This window comes from Pituophis catenifer, unplaced genomic scaffold (assembly GCF_029215685.1).
Source record: "Pituophis catenifer annectens isolate HBS135680 unplaced genomic scaffold, rPitCat1.0.hap2 SCAF_2, whole genome shotgun sequence".
NCBI lineage: Eukaryota > Metazoa > Chordata > Lepidosauria > Squamata > Colubridae > Pituophis > Pituophis catenifer.
The window spans coordinates 224,951,630-224,976,109 of record NW_027256882.1 but is presented as its reverse complement, the minus strand read 5'-3'; the positions used below and the strand labels follow the sequence as shown (position 1 = coordinate 224,976,109).

Genomic DNA, 24,480 nt, shown 5'->3' with positions numbered 1-24,480 from the left:
CTTCCGCAGGTCCCGCCCCTTCTCCTTTGACCCCGCCGCTGTCTCTGCGTTCCATCTTCCTGTTCCAAACCACGTGGACGCGCGCTGGGCACTGCGGGGCAAAACCGTGGCGGCGTTGGGGGAATCCTAAGAGCGGCGCGAGCTTCGGCGTCTGTTGGCTCGGCCGGCATCCAGAACGGTTGGCGGTTGAGGAGGGGGGCGGTGGGGGGGGTGGGAAGAGGTTCGGCCGGTGTCCAAGCGGCGCCCGGGCAGTTAACAATGGCGAGCCAGGCTCCTTCCCTTAGCTACGTCGGGAGCAACTTTTTGCGGCAGAGGCTGGTGCTGTCCACGCTGAGCGGGCGGCCGGTGAAAATCCGCAAGATCAGAGCCAAGGATGACAACCCCGGCCTCAGAGGTTGGTTAGTGCGGGAGCTGCGAGGCGAATCCCTGGGGACGTTTTGGGAGGCGGGGGGGGGGGCCGGAGGGGGGTTGAGGGCGGGCGGTTGCTGCGAGTGCCTGTTGGAGGCTCGCCCGCTGAAAGGAGACTGGCGGGTGGATTGAATTCCCGTGGAGGCAAAGGCGGCTAGGTGCGCACCTCACATCGGTACGCAAAAGAGTCGCAGAGGCGACTCTTTGATTTTGCCCGCCGTAGCCTGGGAGAGGAGCCCGAGTTATCAGGCTGTTGATAACAAAAAAAAAAAGAGCCTGTGGAATCCGCAAGGTTGTGTGCTGCTGTGAAAAAAAAAAAAGAGCTCGGTTGGATCCGCTGGGTTAGCGATCTGCTTAAAGGACCATGGGGCGATATGCCGGTCCCACCCTACCAATGCTTAGGCACCATGTCCCTGTAAATACATCAGGCTTTAGAGAATGTCAAATGATTCCCCCCACCCCTTCAGATTGCAGGTAGTCCTCGATTTACAACAGTTCCTTTAGTGACAGTTCAAAGTAACAACGGTACTGAAAGAAAGGAACTGGTGACCATTTTTTATACTTATGCCTGTCACAATATCCCATGGTCACGTGATCAACATTTGGAAGCTTGGAAATGGACTCATATTTATGACAGTTGTCAAATCCTGGGGTCACGTCAGTGGTGGGTTGCCTCCAGTTCAGACCTGTTCTATAGAACCGATAGTAAAACCGGTGGGAGGCTCCACCCACCCACCCTGATGTCATCAGAATGCTTCTGCGCATGTGCAGAAGCTTCCGCACATGCGCAGAAACTTCCGCACATGTGCAGAACAGCGTGCAAGCGAAGCGCACATGTGCGGCACTGTTGTGAACCGGTAGTAAAGGTAAGTAGAACCCACCCCTGGGTCACGTGATCACTTTTTGCGATCTTTAGACAAGCAAAAATCAAACGGGAAACCAGATTCACTTAACTGTGTTACTAACTTAACAGTTGCAGTGATTCACTTAACTGCGTCAAGAAAGGTCCTAAAATGGGGCAAAACTCACTTAACAAATGTCTCACTTAGCAACAGAAATTATGGTTGTATGTTGAGGACTACCTGTAGAATATGGCAATGGCTTCCCTTCCCTGAACCATCTGTGCAGCAGCAGGCCATATCTGGGTGAGATGTTCCTAAGACAACAGCCTGCCCAAAATTAATACACTGAACCAAACAAGGTAATTAAGGAAATCCTTTGGTTATAAATTTAATCACAATCACCTTAAAGGAGCTGTAACTTTCCACTGCCCCATATATTTATTTATTTATTTATTCATTCATTCATTTTATATGCCGCCCCTTTCCGAAGACCCAGGGCGGCTCACAATACACTCAAAAAATCACTATAAAAACACTTAAAAATTAAAAACATTAAAGACATTAAAACCCATTCACACCATTCATGGCCGGATCTCGTCAGATCGCAAAGCGAGATCAATGGCCCCAGGCCTGCCAGAAAAGTCAGGTCTTCACCGCTTTTCAGAAGGCCAATAGGGTGGGGATGGTATGGACCTCAGGAGGTAACTGATTCCAGAGAACTGGGGCAGCCACAGAGAAGGCCCTCTCCCGCGGGCCCACCAGCCGGCATTGTTTAGCTGACGGGACCCGGAGGAGACCAACTGTGGGATCTTACCAGTCGCTGGGAGCTATGCGGTAGAATATTCCTTCCTAAGAATAAAAGGTAGTATTACTTGGACTCAGAATGCTGCTTTTTACTGTCATATATCATGCTAAACCAAAGATTTTCAAACTATGGTTTGTTAACTAAGCTGTAATGTTAAATTCACACATATTACCAAACCATAACTTAGCGTGATGGTGTGACTGAATCTGTTCGGCACAGTGTGGTGTTTGGGTTAAGAACACATTAGGGCATGCAGCTGAGATATTCAGAATTCAAAAAGAATTATTCCATAAATGAATCATTAATTAATCCATTAATTAATCATTCTCTACATTGCCTCATGTGATGAAAAATATGGCATATAGATTTTTTACATAAGATATTCAGTGCAATTATACTTGCTTTCTTGGACATTAGTTCCACTCTATTGGGAATTATTCCTTTGTTATTGTGTGTGGTGTTGAAGCCAAAATTTGTTCCACTTACAAATGTTTCTTATTAAATTGTAAACCAATTAACTCCTAAGGTTAGAGGTAAATCAATTTTAAAATGTTTTGGTAGGAATCAATTCCTGATTTTATATTTTTAAAAGCTTTTGTTGCATAATTTTCTAGAGTGTCCTTCTAAATTTTGCACCTATTAGATAGGCTGGTATTTTACTTCATCAGTTGCTTCTACAATCACTTTGTTGGTTAATTGCTTTGTCATGATCTGAAGAATATAGTTCTCAGTGACTTGGTTAATTGATGAAGGTCCAAACACTTCAGTACTATGTTCTGAATACATAGCAGTTCTGAATGTATTTCCTTGCTCTTTAGACAGAATTGTAGTTATTTCTCTTTTTACATCACTACTTTGTAACACTGATAGGCAACTTTTTCAGCCTAAAAGCCCACATCTGCTGCTGGATCAGGAGTTGGTGCCCATACAAACATAACTGCCTTTACTGGAAAAAAGAGGATGATTCATCTTTTCTTCCGCTGATCTTTCTCTAGATTGTATTCTTCCTGTTACTATTGTTTATTAAGAAAGTAAGAGGTTTTATTTGGCTGGAGAATCTCCAACATTGGCAATGGTAGCTTTTCTAACCCAATTGAGGTTTACAACTAGAGTAGACTAATGATTGATTGTCAAGCTGCCAGGAGGAGCTGTCAAGTGATGGAGACCACCTGGGGCTACTCAGTGCTTGGTGTGATGGATGAGGAATGCCTGAGTTCAAATTTATAAGAAGTGACACTTTGGCCAGTTGATACGTCTTAAATCTAACCTACAGACTGGACTTCAGTCTTTGGAGAAAGGCGGCATAGAAATTGAACTAATAAATAATAAATAAATAAGCTTGAGAATGAAATGAATCCATTCAGGAAGAATTTCCTAGTGGAAAGTAGGAATATAAACATAAACACATTTTAATAGAAAAATACACAAGCTTTTTCTGTCTGAGGGTTGCATTTCATCTTTTTTGTACCTGAGTCACAATCCTGGAATTAAGTGGGTTCAGGGGAAAAGATGGAAAAGACCAGGGAAGAGGATTTGGATCTCATTTATATGCAATAGCAATAGCACTTAGACTTATATACCGCTTCACAGTCCTCTCTAAGCCATTTACAGAGTCAGCATATTGCCCCCAACAATTTGGGTCCTCATTTTACTCACCTCGGAAGGATGAAAGGCTAAATCAACCTTGAGCCTGGTGAGATTTAAACTGTCAGATTGCAGGCAGTCAGCATTCAGCAGAAGATATAAATGATAAGATTTGTGTCATTTGAAGAGAAACCAGGGTATTAAGTGCAACTAATATTATACTCAATTATTTAACCATTGTGCCCCTTCTATCACATTTCCATTGCAATTTGACAGCAATTGGCAGCGGCTATAGTGCTGCACCCAAAGCTGCTTTGATGAGCCTTGTTGGCCTGGGACTCCCAAGTTCCACACCTTTTTCTCCCTAACCCTTTCTCAATTAGCATCCTATTTTTCTTTTTTTACTGGCCTTATGTTAGTAGTTGCCATTCACCATTTCTGTAAAACATTTTTCTGCTTCCATGCCTGTGGAATAAATTGCCAGGGACCCCAAAGCAACTAGCACAAAGTGTGAGCGAAGACGTCGGCACTCAAAATCTATTCACAAGCCACATGAAGTGTTTGTGGGAGCCAATTTAATAAACACTGATGGTTTGAAAATATATAGCCTCCTGTAATCCTGTGATGTTTGGAAGAAAATTGATAGAAGCAAATATAGAAGTTCCTACTGTGCCTGACTTTTGCTTGCTGTGTGGTACCTCTGTCCCCCGTGTGTCTGGCTTAGTTTTTCCATCCCAAATGAAACTGGGAAAACATTATAACTGCATTTCCTTATTAATCCTTTATTGACAATTCTCTGCTTCTTTCTTTTCTGATACAGCATGCTTTCTCTTCAGTCTCTGTTCCAGTGAAAGTTTCTCTGAATACGTGTAGTGCTTGATTTACAACAGTTTGTTTAGTGGCCGTTCAAAGTTTCCGTGGCACTGAAAAATGTGACTGATGACCATTTTTCACAGTTATGACCTTTGCAGAATCCCCATGGTCACATGATCAAAATCCAGATTCTTGGCAAATGGTTGATATTTATGACCATTGCTTTGTCCAAGAATCATGTGATCACTTTTTGCGACCTTCTGACAAGTGAATTCAATGGGGAAGCCAGATTCACTTAACAACCGGGTGATTAACTTATCAACTGCAGTGATTCACTTAACAACTATGGCAAGAAAGGTTGTAAAATGGGGCAAAATTCACTTAACAAATATCTCGCTTGACAACAGAAATTTTGGTCTCAATTGTATACCTGTATTGCTTTCTGTTAATTCAGCCTTCTTTCTGGCCCAAATGTCTTTCTTTTACATTCCCTGTTTTTGCAACCATAGCTCCCCTTATTCTATTATGCTGCTGCCATTTTTTCCTTTATATTGTAGAGGAGATAATACAGATAGTCCTTGATTTATGACAAATATTGAACCCAAAATTTCAGTTGCTATTCTGAAGTGAAGAATACAGTTGTGAAGTGTATTTTGCCCCATTTTACAACTTTCTTGCCACAGTTGTTAAGTGAATTGCTGCGGATGTTAAGTTAATAATATGGTTGTAAAGTGAATCCAGCTTCTCCCGTTGACTTTGCTTGTCAGAAGGTCGCAAAAGATGATCACCTGAGCCCAGAACACTGTTAACCATCATAAATATGAGCCGATTGCCAGCCGTCCAAATTTTGATCACGTGACCGCTGCAGCGATTGTAAGCTGATTGAAAAACAGTCTTAGGTCACTTTTTTCAGTGCTATCGTAACTTTGAATGGTCACTAAACAAATGATTGTAAGTCAAGGACTACCTGTATTATTTTCCGTCCCATAATGACTTTATTAGCATTTTCTTTGTTCCCCCCTTTTTTCCTCTTATCCGCTCTGATGGTCTCATTGCACTTTATTTTTCTTAGATTTCCCCTGTTATTTTTTTTCTTCCTTAAATTCATGATTCTCTCAATACACTCAGAAATCCTGCTTGCCCTCCCCATTTTTGGGGGTGGCTGTACTCCAATCATGGTACTTTCATTTTCCCGGCAGCTCCTATCCTGGGAGCACGTGGGACGGCACTGAAGCTGACAGCAGTGTCTGAAAACTGGTGACAACGCCACCAGGTACCTTCAAGTCAGTGGAAGAGCAGTAAGGATATTTTGGATGGGCTCTTTGATGGCTTTTCTAAAGCCAAACAGAGGGGTGAAAGAGCTGTAAGCCATAGATATTTGGACATGCAGACATCCCTCTTATAACTGGGGAAACCTATTTCCCTCAAGCTGTGGAAAGGAAATCACTTAACACTTAATGAGTCTTCCTCAGGCTAGATGGAAGATGACTCAGACTTGCTTCTTTGCCAGTTGAGGAACAAACCTGAAATTCAAAGTTGTTGGTTTTTTTCTCCATATTCCTAATTGTGGAATAAGAGAGAACATTTTATCTCCTACCATACTCCAGATAACAAAACAGGGCATAACTGCGGCAATACCAACTACAAATTATAATTACCCTAGAGTCTGATGCAAATTAATCATCAGCCATTCCAGAGCAGCTAATTATGGAAATCAATTGTGTAACAACTGTTATCACCAAATAATTGTATAATGATAACACTGCTTTGTAAATGTGTTATTTCTTTTTTTTGTCTTCCATATGACTTCTTTATTAGCAGAAATTTTAATTACTTTTAAGCCAGGTGACTTACCAGAAAGAAAGAAAATTGAGGGTATCAATATATGCAAACCCCAAATTTATGAATAGTCTTCAATATAAGACTCTCAGTAATAGAAAGCCCATTTTAGTGTAGAGAGACAGATGGGGTTTTCAGACTATTTATAACTGATGGAGAATGAGTGTGATTCCAACCTTGCATTGATTATTTGCAACAATAAAAGCCTGCCATATCTCTCCTATTATCTACTGGTACAATTTCTAAACTCTCAGAAAATAAATCAAAGGAACATAAGCATTTACAACAGCAATGAATCTCCTAAAATAATTTATATATAATAACCTGTATCCTCCTTCCTTCCTTCCTTCCCCAAAACCTGTACAGTGCATGACCCACATCATAGGAAGTGATGTTGCATTTTGAGCATTGCAATATCAATAACTAACTAAACTCACTCTATTGTTCTCTAAAGAAACGTTAGTGTCCAAAACCTGCAGAACCTATTTCTTTTTATTGTCGTATGTGCAGATATACCCCTGTTTTCTCGAAAATGAGACATTCCCTGATAATAAGCTCAGTCGGGCTTTTGAGCGCATGTGCTAAAATAAGCCTCCCCCCTAAAATAAGCCCTCCTCAAAAATATTTAAACATAGAGCTGGAAATCAGGTAAGACGGCAAGAGGAGCCCCATCTTGCTCCATGCACCCCAAAATAATAAGACCTCCCCGAAAATAAGGCCAAGCGCTGATTTCAGAGTTCAAAAACATATAAGACAGAGTCTTATTTTCGGGGAAACACGGTAGAGTAATTAATAATAATAATAACTTGATTGTCATTTTACATGTATACACAGTATACCCATACAACAAAATTCACTTAACACCCAAAGACCAGGTCCAACACACATAACAATCCCCAAACACACTCCCACCCACCACAATTTCCCACCCCTAAACGACCCAAATATCCACATAACAGACCAAGTAATGCTGTCCAACAGCTCACTGATGGTGGCCCTTTAGTTCATTGTTGAGTGCAATTATAGCTCTGGATTAAAAACTATTCAGAAAACATGTGGTCTGAGTTTTAATTGTTCTGTATCTTCTGCCAGAAGACAATAGTCCAAAAAGATTGTAAGCAGGATGGGAAGAGTCTCTGAGAATGTTATGCAACTTCCTCAAACAGTGAGATTCAAAGATGTCGTCCAGGGCTGGTAGCTGGAGCCCAATGATATTCTGGGCAGTTTTAATGATTCTCTGTAGAGTTTTTTTGTCCACTACAGGATGTTAAAGGATGTTTTAAATGAAGTATTGCCATTCTACAATTTTATGATTGCAAACAATCAAATGTAAGACGAGACTGCATTCTGGGTACTTGTTCTCTAGTGTTTTCTCTTGTTGCAAAAACAGGATTGTAGGATTGTAGAAAATGAGGCATGGCAGTACCTGTTCTAGGACCCAGTGCCTTTCTTGGAATGGGTGGACTACAAAGTGTGAGTCTCAATGTTATAAGGGGATTTTAACGAGCAAAGCTTTCTTGAAACCCTGTCTTTAAAAAGGCCCTTGACTTGACATGCCCTGTGAAGACTGTAGTGCTTCAATCACTAGTTTCACTCTTCTGCCTTAAGAGGTTAACACCAAAGTCCTGAGTCCATTTGAAAGTCAGTATCCCTGATCACACTGAGTTCAATTAATTTATAATTGAATAAGTCGCGAAATAGACAATGGAATGAGAAGAGTACCGAATTGCATTGGATATTATATATCCAGTTTAGGGCTATTAGAACAGGCATTGATATCATTGACCTGCTTCTCAAATTTATTTCTTAAAGGAGGATGGTGAATTTGCTTTTTCACTACAGTAAGGTATAAATCCAAATATAACAGGTGAGAAAAAATAAGGAATGAAAGCGAAAAGGTTTGGAACTAGAATATAAGTAATTAATGACTTTTACTTATTTGGTGGTCTTATGGTGTTGCAATATTTTCAGATTAGGTTTCATGGGTCTTTCTACATTATCTTTCTAAGTAAACCCAAACACAAAAGCATGATGATTGTCCATCACTGCACTGACACCTGATAGTACCCCCCCTTCCTTCCAGATGCTTCTGACGTTTCATTACAAAAGTGATAGATTTCACTGGCAATATTTTTCCCCCTTTTTCTGAAAATAAGGAACAAGAGTTAGAGGTGTCTGGTAGATAAATTACCTCTATTTCATTCTTTATTTTCATCATCTTCTTCTTTTTTTAAAAAAAGCCAGAAACTGTCTAAATAGAAAAATAGAACTGGGTTAGAACAATAGTGGATATTTTATTTTGCAACATTGGGAAGTGCAGTCCAACTGAAACCTTTGAATACTTTCTTGGAGGAGAGGTTGTGACTGTATGTATAGAATGGCAAATAGGAGATTTTTGGAGGGAAAATAATCTTACTGTTACTGATTTTTTCTATCGCAAAATCGGAGTAGATTTTACTCATTTTGTCTATTTTAATCACATGATTAACAAACTATTTTAACTGTAATATGACCACAATTACATGCTGTTTGATTTGTGAAGATGGCCCTAAAGATTCTTGGAATTGTTGATTAATACTAGCAATCTAATCTGATGTGTGTTTCTCTGACAGATTTTGAGGCAAACTTTCTCAGGCTGATTGACAAGATAACCAATGGTTCTAGGATTGAAATAAACCAAACAGGTAATTATTTTTTAAAAAATAGTTTTTATTAAGCTTTTTACTTTTAAAAACAGAAGAAGAAAAAAAGAATAAGGACAAACATGGAGTAAAAAACATGACAAACATAACAATATATTATATGCTATTTTTACAGCCTTCTGTATCGACATGCATATTGTCTATTTTTGTTCAGTTCTGCTATTGAATATATACATTTACATTATATTTATTTACACAATTAATACTACAAGGTTAACAATAATTAGTAACATATAGTTCTTTATTTCAGCGATATTAACTTAAATTTCCCAATTTTTATTTAGATTTTTTTTCTATCCATTTGTAGAATTTGTTCCACACTCTATAATAGTCCGAATCTTCTCTTTCCTTAATGTCCATTGTCATTTTATCCATTTCTGCACATTGTAAAATTTTCCTAATCACTATTTCTTCTGGTGGTATATTATTTTGTTTCCACCCTTGTGCAATGGTAATCCTTGCTGCCGTTAGTATGGGGAACAAACAGAAAGTTTCAATATAGAGAAAGGAGTATGACAGGGATGCCCACTACCTCCTCTATTATTCATTCTCTCAACAGAAATATTAATGTCACAAATTAGAGATAATTCAGAAATAAAGGGATTAAAAATTAAATCACAGGAATATAAAGTACAGGCATTTGCTGATGATTTGGTATTAATTATTGAGGAACCTTTAGAAACTGGACAACTATTATTTCAAGATATAACCCAATTTGGTAAAGTGGTGGGGCTCAAAATAAACAAAGATAAAACTAAAATGTTGACCAAAAATTTAACGAATAGACAGAATGAAGAACTAGAGGAGAAACTGGGGATCTTGAGAGTTAAAAAAAATTAAATATATAGGAATCTGGCTATTGGTAAAGTGTACCATGATTAAAAAAGACAAATATGATACACTCTTACAAAAAATTCAAAAAGATGGTGTGGTCGCGACGCCCCATTCTGCCTGAGGCAGATACGTTCCGGATCCAGAGCACCAAAGGGCTTCCAGGGAGCTCTCACCCTGCAACCCCCAGGCTTAAAAAAAAAGAAAGCCTGGGGATCTAGGGTAGCTCTACCCAAACCCCTCTGCTCTTCTCTCCCCCTTTTCCCCCGGGGGAAAGTTTTGAGCCGTTAGACAGCTGTTTTTCGCTGTTCTAGCGGCTAACGAAATATCGGTGCTGGAGCTCCAAAATGAGCTGCCATCGGCGTTCACGGCGCCATAGGAAGTCAGATTTAAAAAAGATTAGGAACAATATGGCATATATAAGGAACAATTGGACATAGACAAAATATTATTAGGACCTGAAAAAAAATGATTACAAAAATTTACAATCTTTTATTAAGATATAGAATGGAAGAAGAAACGGTAAAAGAAACTATGATTAGTAGGGCAAAAAATCTCGGACATAATATAGAATTAGAAAAGTGGGACAAATTATGGGAAAGAAATTATAAATTTACAATCGCGGTACCTTAATATAGAAAATTTGTACAAAGTGTTCTATAGATGGCATTTGGCACCAGCAAGATTGGCAAAAATGTTTTCAAATCTATCACCCAAATGTTGGAGATGTGGCCATAAATTAGGAACATACTACCACATGTGGTGGATGTGCCCTAAAATAAAAAAATGTTGGTATAAGATTAAGAGCTGGTTGGAGGAAATCACATTACAAAAGATAGAATACAAACCGGAACTCTTCCTATTAGGAACAATAGATCCAAAAATAGAGAAATCTTCGCAATACCTAAAACAGGTAATTATTTTATATGTAGTGCTATCGGCATAAATGGAGCTCCAGTCTTTTGGAGCTAGTGGCATATTTGGAACTTCGGAGAAGATAGTCGTTTAAAAGCACTATTTTACTAATATGTTATCTGTCCTTCCTTTTATCCTATCATTGTTTTGATGGACATCTTCCTTCCTTCTACTTCTTGTCAAGTATGTCCTTTTTCTAGGCAATTGAATCTGTGGCCAGACTAAGCATTATATTGCAACTGCCCATCATTTTTTTCTTTAAAAAAAGTTAAAAGGGTCCACTTAGGCTAGCTTCCAATTTTTAAAATTAAAGCAAGATAAAGAGAGATGGCTCATGGAATTTAATGGCTTCTAAGGGAGGTGCCCGTAGTCATATTTGTGTCATCATGTACCACATTGGGAACCTAACTTTGCAGAGCACAAGGGGGCTTCCATTGAAGAGTTACACCTTTCAATAGGAAAGTAGATATGGAAGGAAATATAAATTGATACAGTGGTTGCAAGTGCTTAAGCTTGTGGATTTAGAGATCTGGGAAAGGGAATGGGTATTTTCTTTTTTTATTATTATTCATTTTTATTATAGAAACATTTGCAAAGTAAAAACAATACAAAATTAAAGAAAAACAAAAGTAAAGTTAAGCAATGAAAAGTAAATAGAAAAGAAATAAAAGAGAAAGGGGAGACAAAGAAAAATGTAAAGAAGTGACTTCCAATCTTCTTTGCAGCAGTTAGAAATGCATTTGTACTTTTATCCTCTCTCTCTCGGGTTACACTGTGAGTCCCTTCTTTCCATGTTCTACTCTTTCTAATAATCAAGCCCATAAATCACAAGTTTATTTTTTTGTATTGTTAGCAAAAGGTTCATAAAAGGTTTCCAGGTGCTAACAAATATAATAGTTATCTTTTTTCTAATGAAGCAAATCAATTTTGCCATTTCTGTAAATTATATCTACTAAGGAAGTATGTATTTTCTTGTTTTCTAAGGCTTTCTTTTATTTGTAATTATGGGTAGATCTGCTTACAGGACAATGCAAGTCGTGTGTGTGTGTGTGTGTGTGTGTGTGTGTGTGTGTGTGTGTGAGAGAGAGAGAGAGAGAGAGAGAGAGAGAGAGAGAGAGAGAGAGAGAGAGAGAGAGAGAGAACGTTAACACTTCTTTTCTGTGCTTTTTCCCATTCCTGACCTTTATTTTCTTTCCCACCCATTGCTATAATGTCCTGGTTGCACAGTAAGAATTAACTACCACAAAGCTCTTCTGTAGGTTCGTAGAGTCATTTGTGCATATGATAGAGATTGATTGACAGGCAAGGCATATGTATTGCTTTTTGTCTCTATAGCACAGCTTTTACAATAACATTCCTGTTGTTGTTTTTTTAACAGGTACAACTTTGTACTACCAGCCTGGTCTGCTTCACGGAGGTTCACTGGAACATGATTGTAGTGAAAATCGTAGTATTGGATATTATCTAGAGAGTCTTCTCTGCTTAGCCCCATTCATGAAACATGCACTAAGAATTGTCCTCAGAGGTATAACCAATGATCAGATAGATCCATCAGTAAGTCGAAGGTCTACCAATTCATCTTTTCCTATTCCTAGTGCATTGTTCATACAGTGCTTTCACAGAATTGTGAAAGGGATGGGATAGAGTCAGGGGCATCCTATAGGAATGGGAGTGTGTGTGTGTGTCAAAATAGCATGCATCCACACTACAGGTAGTTCTCGACTTACAACCATTTGTTTAGCAACCATTCAGAGTTACACTGGACCTGAAAAAAGTGACTTATAATTGGTCCTCACATTTACGACCGGCATAGCATCCCTACTCTCACATGATCAAAATTCAGACGCTTGGCAGCCAGCTTGAATTTATAATGATTGCAGCATCCTGGGATCTAGTGATCACAATTTGCTATCTTCTCAGCCGGCTTCTGAAGACAAACAAAGTCAATGGGGGAAGCTGGATTTGCTTAACGACTGCATGATTCACTTAATAACTGCGGTGATTTGCTTCACAATCATGACCAAAAAAAAGTCATAACTCAGGCATGAATCACTAAACAACTACTTTGCTTAGCGGTGGAAATGATGGTCCCAATTGTAGTCATAAGTCAAGGACTACTTGCACTGAAGTCCCACCTCATTTTTACATGCAATGAGACCCATACAGAAAAAGGATTCATTGATTCCACAGGCACAGTCTTCTTGAATATGTAGTTCCCCTGTGGAATTCCCTTACGAAACCCCACCTGCAAATGAGGATTTGGGCATTAAAAAGAGAGAGAGAGGAAGCATACTATCAAATGCTGCAGCGCCCCATCCAGTGCATAGAGAAGCCCGTAGAAGAAAGATAGATAAGCCATTGATAAGGAGCCATGCGGGGTTTTTTTATGTGATGGCTCCCAAGAACAATGTGAGATTTCTTCACATGCTCAGACCTATGTGTGTTTTCATTATTGCAGATTCTTTTTCTGTCTTCTGTCTTAATGTAACTTATATAGAAAAAGTCTGTAAAGTGGTGGCCTTGGGGTCAGGATGCAATATTATGTGGCTCTCCTTTTTAAAGGTCGATGTCAGTAAGTCTTGAGGAAAAACAGCTTTAGGGAGAATCCCTGAGTACTTTGCTTGCCCCAGTCAGCTCATATATCCTCTGCATTGGTCCTTATAAGTTGATCTTGACCAACATAAACATAACTGAAAAGGCAATCCATTTTCAGGATTCCATGTATGTATTTGGATAACTATTCACCAATAGCTTAATGACTCTACAAGTCTACAAATGCAAGCCAGAGAAAGACATGTACAGGTTCTGAGACACTCCACCAGTTGGATCATCTGCACTTTTACCTTTTCCTACATTTTGGATAAAACAGATGAGGAGAGAAGTGGTGCGAACTATATCCTTCTCCTTTTAAACACTTTATAAAAATGGATGAGGACCAATTACCGTACATTTTTCTTTTTGGCCAGTTGACTCCCTTTTCCAATATCGGCTTGGTTAGCTGATTGTACAGAGTGGAGTGTTCAGTGTTGTTGGATAAAATGGCTGTAACTGAATGCCAAAATATTATCCCCACTGACTTGCACTGTCAGCATTGGTGGGAAGAATTGTCCGAGGAACTACTCAGAACAAAACAACAATCTCACCAACATGACAGGGCAAGCCACTACTATATAAACGGATAGCAAAGCCCACTCCTTAGTACTGATGATGTTACCTAGTTGGGTAATGAAATGCCTGCAAGAAAACCACTAAGCTCAGAGAGCAGCAAGGACATTATGTGAATGTGCTGCAAGAATAACTTCACTTTCTTTCATAGAAATTTTTTCCTAGAAACAGTGGACTATGGGTGGCATTCAGTGCCTGTGAAACAAGAATGGATTAGTAGCTAATTTGTGCCTCAGGATTGAAAGATATTCTTCATATAATTTATTGGTTGCTAATTTGTGATCTTGTCTTTTTTAACTTGTCAGTTAATATACAAACTTAACTTTTTTTCATCATGTACTTTCAATTTCTTGTTTCCTCAATATTGAAAGTGTTCTCATTTAATAAAAAAAGGTTTTGTAATGAATCTTTCAGGTGGATGTTCTGAAGGCAACTGCTCTACCTTTGTTGAAAAGATTTGGAATTGATGGTGAAGAATTAGAGTTGAAGGTAAGAATTTGCTATTGGTCGGAACATCGCTGCATTTAAGAAATGTCTTTATAAAATAAATTTCTATGAGTTCATATTTGTGAACTCACCATAGTATTGGTAGCCCCATCTTCAGCCTCTTCATTTTGACAGCTGCATTAATTTATTAGAATCTTATTAATTCTCTGGATTTTTGACAGACAATCAAGGCTCTTTTTTATTGTTTTCAGATAATAAGGCGGGGTATGCCCCCCAAAGGAGGAGGGGAAGTGATCTTTGCTTGTCCTGTGAAGAAAGTATTAAAACCTATTCAATATATTGACCCTGGTAAAATTAAGCGTATCAGAGGTATGGCGTATCCTTCTTTGAATGTAGAGAATTCTAGACGCTCTTTTCATTCAAAGATTGAGTTTTTAGTTCTATATCCGCTTAATGCAGACATGTCTAACCTGCGGCCCATGGGCTGCATGTGGCCATGGATAGCTGGAATGCAACCCCAGAAGTTTGTAATAAAAATAAAATAAAAGAAGTTTGTTATTTATATACATTAATTATATTATATATTTTATATGTGGTCCAAGACTATTCCTATTCACTCAGTGTGACCCAAGCAGCCCAAAAGTTGGAATGCCTGACTTAATGTATAAGTAATCCCTCTTGAGATCAATTACTGAATTCACATGTCACACTGGGTCAATATTGTGTGATCAGTTACCCTGGAACTCACTGACTGACTTTGGATCAATCTTCTCTTTGGGTTGCTGATATGGGGGGATAGACTTAAGGAAGGAATTAAGCTTCCCAGAAAAGATGGAATAAAAACACAATTTATAAAATGTGATTTGCTCTGTTTTAGTTTATTATGTTATATGAGCCCAACCTATGCTTTCTAAGAGCCATGATTTATGGCTTAGCATATTATGCAGGTTCAACAAATTGTAGTTTATACAATTAAGCAAATGATAAATTAGAACAGGATGCTTTGCAGTATTAGATATGATTCTGCGCATGATGGATGTGAAGTCCAAGAACATCAATAACTGAGCTGTGAATAAATAGCCTGAACTTTCTAGCAAAATATTCACTTTCACAACATACGGTGAGCAGGTGAAATTCAGATGGGTCAATTACAATATTTTTCCTTAGCTGTGGAACAAAGTCCTAAAACAATGCTACATCATGCAAGCATTTAATTCCTCATGAGTCCATTCATATCTAAATTCCTTGTTTAATTTGATTAATATCAGTAAATTAACTATGGCTGACCTTTTTTACTGGTATCCGTTACTAATAAAACACAATGAGATAGCACGACAAAATAATAAAGAGATAATCCATTTGTGAACTCACAAGAGAAGAATGCATGAAGATAACTAAAGTACTTTATTAGTTATATACAATAGATTCCTGTGTGATCTTCATCTGTCCAACTTTTATCTCTCACAAATAATGACTATACAGGAGCTAAGTTCAGGTATTATTTGCAGAGGATGGGGGTAACTACCATCTGATTTGGGACCCCAAGAGATGGCATGCAGCAAAGAGGGGGCTGAGGGGTTTTTTAGCTAAATTTTTAAGGAAAATTTTAAGGGGACCCGGGAGGACGGGTGGGGGTTGTAAAAGTGGACCTGGGGGGGTCCAGATAGCGACTGCGCGGGATGATGGGTTGATTAGCTGCAGCAGAGGGGTCGTGAAAGGAAATTTAACCGGGGGGCAGGGGGACGATAGAAAGGGCTGTGTAATTAAAATCATGAGTGGGAGGGGCAGGTATGACGGGCGCAGGGGGTCATATCAAGTGTCGGGGGTGCGCACACGCTGTCTCCGAGCGATTGCGCACTCCGGCCCCCAATGCGTGACTCATGTCCTGGGAGGTGTAGAGCCTCAGGCCCAGGGTCCGCGGCTGATGTTATGTAATGCCAGGTCGGTGGTTAATAAGGCCCCCCTCATCTGTGATCTTATATTGGAGGGGGGTGCAGACCTGGCAGGTATTACGGAGACCTGGTTGGGCCAAGGGGGGGGGGTCCCCCTCGTTGAGATGTGCCCGCCAGGTTTCCGTGCATTTCATCAGCCAAGGGCCCAGGGGAGGGGTGGGGGAGTGGCGGTGATCATTAGGGAGAGTCTTTGTCCGAGGGAGACCACTGTTCCTCAGATAGCCGGATGTGAGTCCCTTTGTGTGAAGTGGGGCCGTGAGGTGCAGATGGGTTTGCTGACTACATACCTGGCTCCCTGCCACGTGGCAGCGACCCTGCCCGAGCTACTCGACGTTATTGCCGGGGTGGCGGTCGATACCCCCAGACTTATTGTCATGGGGGATTTCAACCTCCCATCCGCAGGTGAGGCGTCAGAGGTGGCTCGGGAGTTCATGGCTTCCATGACGGCCTTGGACCTGACCCAGTTAGTTCAAGGCCCCACTCACATAGGGGGACACACTCTGGACCTGATTTTTATCTCTGGTCAGTGGTTGAATGATCTTGGTAGAGGGGACCTAGATATTAAACCCTTGTCATGGACAGATCATTCACTCCTTCAACTAGACTTTCCTACCGCCTGCCCCCACCGCAGGGAGACAGAACCGACCAAATGGTTCCGTCCCAGGCGCCTGATGGATCCCGAAAGGTTCCTGACGGAGCTTGGGCCGTTTCCTGAGACTCTAACACACAACTTGACTGAAGAGCTGGTAGCCGCCTGGGAAAGGGCGGCCACTGGAGCTTTGGACCGCGTCGTGCCTTTGCGGCCTCTGACCCGATGCCGATCTCAATTAGCTCCTTGGTTCTCTGAGGAGCTGAGAGAGATGAAGCGTCGGAAAAGATGCCTAGAGAGCATTTGGAGGACTAGTCAATCCGATTCCGACCGGACACAGGTGAGGTCTTATATCAAGACCTACCTAGTGGCGATAAAAGCGGCAAAATCTAGCCATTTTTCCGCTCTTATCGCATCTGCAGAGAACCGCCCAGCCGCCCTGTTTAGGGTGACCCACTCCCTTCTTCGGGGGGGAGTGCGGGAAGACCCCTTGCAGGGTCGTGCTGAGGATTTTGTGCAATTCCTGCACGATAAAGTCGCTCGGATTCGGGATGGCTTGGACTCCGATTGGATGAGTCCACGGGAGGAGACCGGGGCAGGTCTTGAGAATGTTATCTGGGAGGAGTTTGATCCTGTGACTCCCGAGGATGTGGACAGGGTTCTGGGTAAGATTAGTGCCGCCACGTGTTTATTGGACCCGTGTCCCTCCTGGTTGGTACTGGCCTCCCGGGAGGTTACACGAGACTGGCTCCAGGGGATTATAGGTGCTTCTCTGAGTGAGGGTGCCTTTCCTGCCGCCTTGAAAGAGGCGGTAGTGAGGCCCCTCCTCAAGAAGCCTTCCCTGGACCCGGCTGAATTAGCCAACTATCGTCCAGTCTCCAACCTTCGTTTTGTTGCGAAGGTTGTTGAGAGCGCGGTGGCACGACAACTTCCCCGGCACCTGGATAAAGCTATCTATCTAGACCCGTACCAGTCGGGCTTCAGGCAGGGGTACAGCACAGAAACGGCATTGGTCGCGTTGGTGGATGATCTCTGGAGGGCTCGGGACAGGGGTTGCTCCTCTGTCCTAGTCCTATTAGATCTCTCAGCGGCTTTTGATACCATCGACCATGGTATCATGCTGCAGCGGTTGAGGGGGTTAGGAATAGGGGGCACCGTTTTGCGGTGGTTCTCCTCCTTCCTCTCCGACCGCTTGCAGTTCGTGTTGGCAGGGGGACAGAGGTCGACCTCGAGGCGTCTCGTATGGGGAGTGCCGCAAGGGTCAGTCCTCTCGCCCCTCCTGTTCAACATTTATGTGAAGCCGCTGGGTGAGATCATCCGTGGTTTTGGGGTGAAGTGCCATCTGTACGCTGATGATACTCAGCTGTACATCTCCACCCCAGACCACCCCAACGATGCCCTTGATGTGATGTCTCGCTGCCTGGAGGCCGTGCGGGTCTGGATGGGGAGGAACAGGCTCAGACTCAACCCCTCCAAGACCGAGTGGCTGTTGCTTCCGGCGCCCCGATATAGTCAGCAGGTGCCATCGCTGACTATTGGGGGTGAATCTTTGCCCCCCACGGAGAGGGCTCGCAATCTGGGTGTCCTCCTGGACGCACGGCTGTCTTTAGAAGAGCACATGACGGCCGTGGCCAGGGGGGCCTTTTATCAGGTTCGCCTGATTCGCCAGTTGCAGCCCTTTCTCATGCCCTTGTCACCTCCCGGTTGGACTATTGTAATGCTCTCTACATGGGGCTCTCCTTGAAGAGCACTCGGAGGCTCCAACTGGTCCAGAATGCGGCCGCGCGGGTGGTTATGGGCGCAACCCGTTGTGCCCATGTGACACCCCTCCTGCGCGAGCTGCACTGGCTCCCAGTGGTCTTCCGGGTGCGATTCAAGGTGTTGGTTACCACCTTTAAAGCGCTCCATGGCATAGGACCCGGGTACCTTCGAGACCGTCTTCTGCCACCAATAGCCTCCCACCGACCAGTCCGTTCCCACAGAGAGGGTCTCCTCAGGGTGCCATCAGCCAAGTTATGTTGGCTGGCGACGCCCAGGGGGAGGGCCTTCTCTGTGGGAGCCCCAGCCCTGTGGAACGAACTGCCCCCGGAAATTCGTAAGATCTCCGACCTCCGGGTGTTTCGCTGCGCATTGAAAACCCTGTTGTTCCGCCAGGCCGGACTATCAACACAATAGTTTTAAATTGGGGTATTTAAATTTATTGGGGTTTTAAATTTGAGCCACTTTATTTAATTATTTTAAATTTTATATTGTTGTTTTGTCTGTGTTTTTAAATAGGCTGTACACCGCCCTGAGTCCTTCGGGAGAAGGGCGGTATAGAAATAAAATTATTATTATTATTATTATTATTATTATTATTATTATTATTATTATTATTATTATTATTATTATTTCTGTGGTGGTGGTTAACATTAAATTATTGGTTAACATTAGGCCACATGAGCCATCTCCTCTACATCAAATCCAGGTGAGGAATTGCCACCACTTTTTCCATGTTGAGTTGGCTGCTTTGAAGTTGGTAATTTGTCTGGAGTTCAGTATTACATCACTCTACAGTGGCTTTCTACAGGGTTAATATCAGAGTAATTGGATTTGGTATGAACTTTTGAACCAGAAAAAGCATTGGTATAAATAGTACATGCATAGTTTGGTTTACAATTTGCTTTTTGTGGTTGCAAAATATTCAAATGTGTATTGTGCATAAATGTGCATGTATTCATGAAAGAAATGCACCATAAGCCCTCTTCAGGTACTTGACCCTTTCTTTGTTTTCAAATGTATTCAAAAATATTTCCTTAGCTTCCTAAACCAGCTATTCAGTCAGGGTATCCCCCCAGATAGCAAACCGAATGGTGGATTCTGCGAGGAGCATCTTGAATAAATTCCTACCAGATATCTACATTCATACAGATCATATGAAAGGGACCAGCTCTGGAAAGTAAGTTTTCAGATAATTCTTTTGAATTATGGCTTCAGAGATTTTCATGTGATCACAATACTATCTAATAGTATTTATTGCTATCAAGGGTTATCAGCGGTAGAATCTAGGAATTCTTTGTGGATGCCAAAGGGGAACTTAATGTAGGCCACGGGTGGCTTATGCCTATTTTAGTCTATTCAACTTTTAATTACTTAGCCATTAGGTTATATAACCTCATTTTGGAATAACTACCTAGGGATAACCTCTTTGGAGAAAGAGCTTGCCCTCTCTTTCTTGAACCTGTTAGCAAGCTATCTCCCATCCTTCTGACATCTTAGAGATCTTCTGATTAGAGCTGCTGGCACCCACCTGTTTTCAAAACTTCTAGGAAAGGATTTCCTTTCACTCCGTCATCATTTGTATGTCAACCATTGGGTAGTTGAGCAGGTGCATTGCCCACAGAAGTCTTTGATTTGATCCTGATTTAAAAGGGTTAGGGTTAGCACCAGGGACTAATAGATACCCTTGTTAGACTTCTTGGAAAGCTGTTGCTGGCCAGAGTAGAAATTGCTGGCATAGTGAGCCAATTGCTTGACCCAGTGGTAGGCTGCTTGTTATGTTCCTAGATAATAAGAAAAATGAATGGCATCAAATTTGTGGTCGGTGTTTGGATTGGCTACCATGTATTTTTAAATACTTGTGTGTGATTGGCTGTCAAGGTTTGGACACTTATGTCAAAGACTTAAAAGTAAATACATTAAAAAAATGTTCTCTTCAGTTTCTTCTCTGCACCCATCTTTCTTTCAGGTCTCCTGGCTTTGGTCTGTCTCTCGTGGCTGAGACTACAAATGGGACTTTCCTTAGTGCTGAACTGGCCTCTAATCCCCAGGGCCAGGGTGCTGCTGTACTTCCAGAAGACCTTGGTGTGAACTGTGCAAAGTTACTCCTTGAAGAGATCCACCGAGTAAGTGGCTGATTCTAGGGCTCTTCTGAAGAATAATTGCTAGTCCATCCTCACATCTGGTGCCCTCCATATATGTTGAAATCTGAGCTTCCAGAATTCTGGCCATCCGGACGTGGTGATCCCCAAATATCAGGAAGCCACCAGAGATGGGAAGACTCTTTTAGAAGCTTGCATTCGTTCATGAGTTCTTCCATGCTGTTTGGAAAATCTGGCACCAAGCTGAGGAAGCCTGTGCTAATGCCTCCCTCATCATCCTATGCATTTTAGTCCTGTGCATATTTACGTTTATGTAATTTTAGTTAATTCTGTCCATATTTTATTACAATATAAGCTTTATATTCTCTAAAAGGTGGCAGTAGCAGAGTTGTATATAAAGGCTTTTTTCCCCAAATACAACAAATAAAATGCACCTTTCTTTTGGTTAGCAATTGGAAGAAGTCTATAAAGATGGTCCTCAGGTTACAATGGTAATTGGGAGAGGAATTTCCATTGCTAAGCGAGGCAATTGTAAAAAAGTGATGTCACATGAATTCATCACTTAGTGAAGGAAGTCCCTGGAGTCCCCATTAACCAAGTTCCACCAGTCATTGGGCAAGGATCCACTCCATCAAAGTCATTCCTAGCTTGGCCTCTCCCAATTCTGAGCCCTGGTAAGATAAGGAACTGCTCCTCTTGAATTCCTCCAATTGGCCTATTCCACTCCTTCTCTCAAAATCTGCTCCTTTGGCTACCCAGCACAGTGGCACTCCTCGGCAGCAGGTGGTGGTGGCAGCAGCTAAGAAGTCTAGCCACAGTGTGGGGCTTAAGGTGATGGCACTGGGACTGGGGTAGGGGCCCAGATAGGTGGGGCAGCAGACAAATGAGACTACTGAAGACCCCAGTCCTCTACTTCAGGCCTAATGCTTCTGATGCTGCCACTGCCGCTGAGGGAGTACACGATCCAAGAAGGCCAAATGGGTAGAGATGGAAGTTGGGGGAGAGATAATCAAAGTGCCCCTGCAGTTGTTAAGTGTGGGCCGACTGCCAAACACCAGAGTTTTGATTATGTGACTGAGGGCACTTCAGTTTCTGATTTTGTTTGTTTTGTATTTCACATGCACCCAGGCTGAGTTGGGCTCCATGGAACAAGCTGTCCTTGTGAAACAAATTGGCATGTGCCTCCTGTTACACCATTGCACAGCACTGTGAGATAACAGTGTGTCACAATTTCAATTTTGGGAAGCAGTTGTAGGATTATTTAAAGATATACAGATATCTCTGATATAATTTTGAATATACTGCTGTGCAATTGGATTTGTGAAAATAATTTATGTTTTGACTTTTGAAATGTAAGAGCAGAGGCCCCCTCTGCTGTCTCCCAATTTCCTTTTCCCCTTTTATCTATAGTTTGTGCCTACCACAAAGCTTAATGATTAAAGCATTTCCTTTGCAGGGAGGCTGCGTGGACTCTATAAACCAAAGCCTCATTCTACTTCTTATGACTCTTGGGCAGCAAGATGTCTCCAAAGTTCTTCTAGGACCATTATCACCTTACACGTAAGTTTTCTCAACCACACCCACGACTGATTATTCTTGCTCAGTTTGTTAACTGAAGTGACAGGAAGCCATTTAGTGGCTGCTACTTGGAACAGTTAATGGCTGCCAAAAGAACCACTTATGCTAATGTTTAGAACACGCCCTGCAGTATGTTATTATTGTTTATATAATGCCATCAGAAAGTTTCTTATCAGTTCACTGAATCAAGCTAATGAAGTTTGCTGGAACAGATTGCATTTGCTCATATAGACACAGGCCAAACATGAATTATAAACGTATGGTAACATGTTCCTTTGTAAAGTGTCTGTTGTCAGGAGTAACTCCCTGGCTTGCAATTTTGATAGCAATGACATTGAGTAGAAAGTATTTTGAAATAGCAGATGTTCATGTCACAAGTTTCAGCATGTTCTAGTCAGTACAGGTAGTCCTCAACTTACAGCAGTTCATTTAGTGACCATTCAAAGTTACAATGGCACTGAAAAATGTGACTTATGACCATTTTTCACAGTTACTATCTTTGCAGTATGCCCATGATCATGTGATCAAAATTCAGATGCTTGGCAGTTGGTTCATATGTATAACAATTGCAATGTCTTAGGGCCATGCGATCACCCTTTGCAACCTTCTCACAAGCAAAGTCAATGGAGAAGCCAGGTTCATTTAACAACCAGGTTACTAACTTATCAACTGCAGTGATTCACTTGAAACAACTGCAGCAAGGAAGACAAATGTCTCACTTAACAATAGAAATTTTGGGCTCAGTTGTGGTCATAATTTGAGGACTACTATATTCAAGAGAAACAGAGATCCATTCTGTTGGATCCGAGAGCCAGTTTGGTGTAGTGGTAAGGATACTGGACTAGATAGAACCAGGGAGTCTGAAAGTTCTAGTCCTTCCTTAGGCATGGAAACCAGCTGGGTGACTTTGAGCCAATCATTCCCTCACAGCTCAGCTCGCCTCACAGGAATTTAGTTGAAGGGAAAATAAGCAGGTAGGAGTAGTATGTATATGTATAAGCTGACTTTCTTTGTAAAATAAATAATAAAGGCAGGATAAAAATTAGATATGTTGCCTTGAATTGTATAAAATAAAGGCACGGTAGTTATTATAAGCACAACGATGTGAAATTACGGCTGCCAGTTCTTTAGCTGGTGTTAGCCTTCATATGGATCAAGCTTTTCTTCTTACTGCAGTGTGACTATCGTGTTTCGATGTACTAGACTGTGAACTGTCCTTTTTCGGTTATCATGGTACCGGTGCTGTATGTATGAAAGGTACAGTACTGTGATAACTGAAGAATGATCGTGCCATCACAATGAGATGGGTTGTACTATGAAATTATTGCCGGGCATTGTTATATACTTTTGAGAATCAAGTAGGAGTTTTTGAGATAGAAGGAGGAGAGGAAAAATTTGTATGCCTCATTGATGGATAATAGTCCATTAGTAATATAGGAAAGTGCAAACATTCTGCATGGCTTAGTCATTAAAAAAATCTTTTTTAAACTGGTAATAAGCTTATGAAGCCAACTTCTCCGAGTAATATTTTGGAAATGTTGTTAAAATTCCATGCAGACTTTTTAAAGAATTCTCCAAATATTATTCATAAATGCTTTTTAACTTCAACTGTCTTTTGTTTTAATTAATAGGAAACTTTACTTTGGAGATAAGCAGTTTCGCTCACCTACATATTTATTTATTTTTACTTTTTATAACATTTGACAATGGAAAAGTAATGTATTTTATAAATAATCAGGTAGACATTTTTCATGAATAGGTACACCTTCTTTTGAAATGCAGAGGTTGTTTGTGTTGACTACAGTTTAGAAAAAGAGATGTATACTTATAGTTGTTTTTTCCTTTTCTTTTAGAATTGAATTCCTACGACATTTGAGAAGTTATTTCCAGGTTATGTTTAAAATTGAAACCAAACCGTTTGAAGATGAACGAAAGGGAGGTGAAAAAGTCTTAATGACCTGTGTTGGCATTGGGTTTTCTAATCTTAGCAAAACAGTAAGATGATACTTTGCTCATGGATTTCAATTAAAAAATACAAAAATTAATTTTCTATTGATATACTTTCATGCGCATGTTTTACTCAGAAAGAGTATGTGGATTTTGTATGTGTGACTGACTTTCACTTATTAAAGCAGTAGTTGCCATTTTAA

General features: G+C 41.1%; 1 protein-coding gene across 2 annotated transcripts; it reads left to right on the top strand.

Annotated features, from left to right (window-relative positions):
* The first annotated feature begins 230 nt into the window (after window positions 1–230).
* RCL1 (RNA terminal phosphate cyclase like 1) lies at window positions 231–24,480 on the top strand. Of its 2 annotated transcripts, XM_070935562.1 has the most exons (9): window positions 231–394; window positions 8,904–8,975; window positions 12,118–12,293; window positions 14,319–14,393; window positions 14,603–14,727; window positions 19,705–19,830; window positions 20,620–20,776; window positions 22,209–22,312; window positions 24,184–24,480. In XM_070935562.1, exons 1-9 carry the CDS (start codon window positions 259–261, stop codon window positions 24,332–24,334), a joined length of 1,122 nt encoding a protein of 373 aa, XP_070791663.1. In that variant the 5' UTR covers window positions 231–258; the 3' UTR covers window positions 24,335–24,480. The 2 variants fall into 2 exon arrangements, with proteins under 2 accessions (XP_070791663.1, XP_070791664.1); XM_070935563.1 differs by lacking the exons at window positions 231–394; window positions 8,904–8,975 and having other exon boundaries at window positions 12,178–12,264.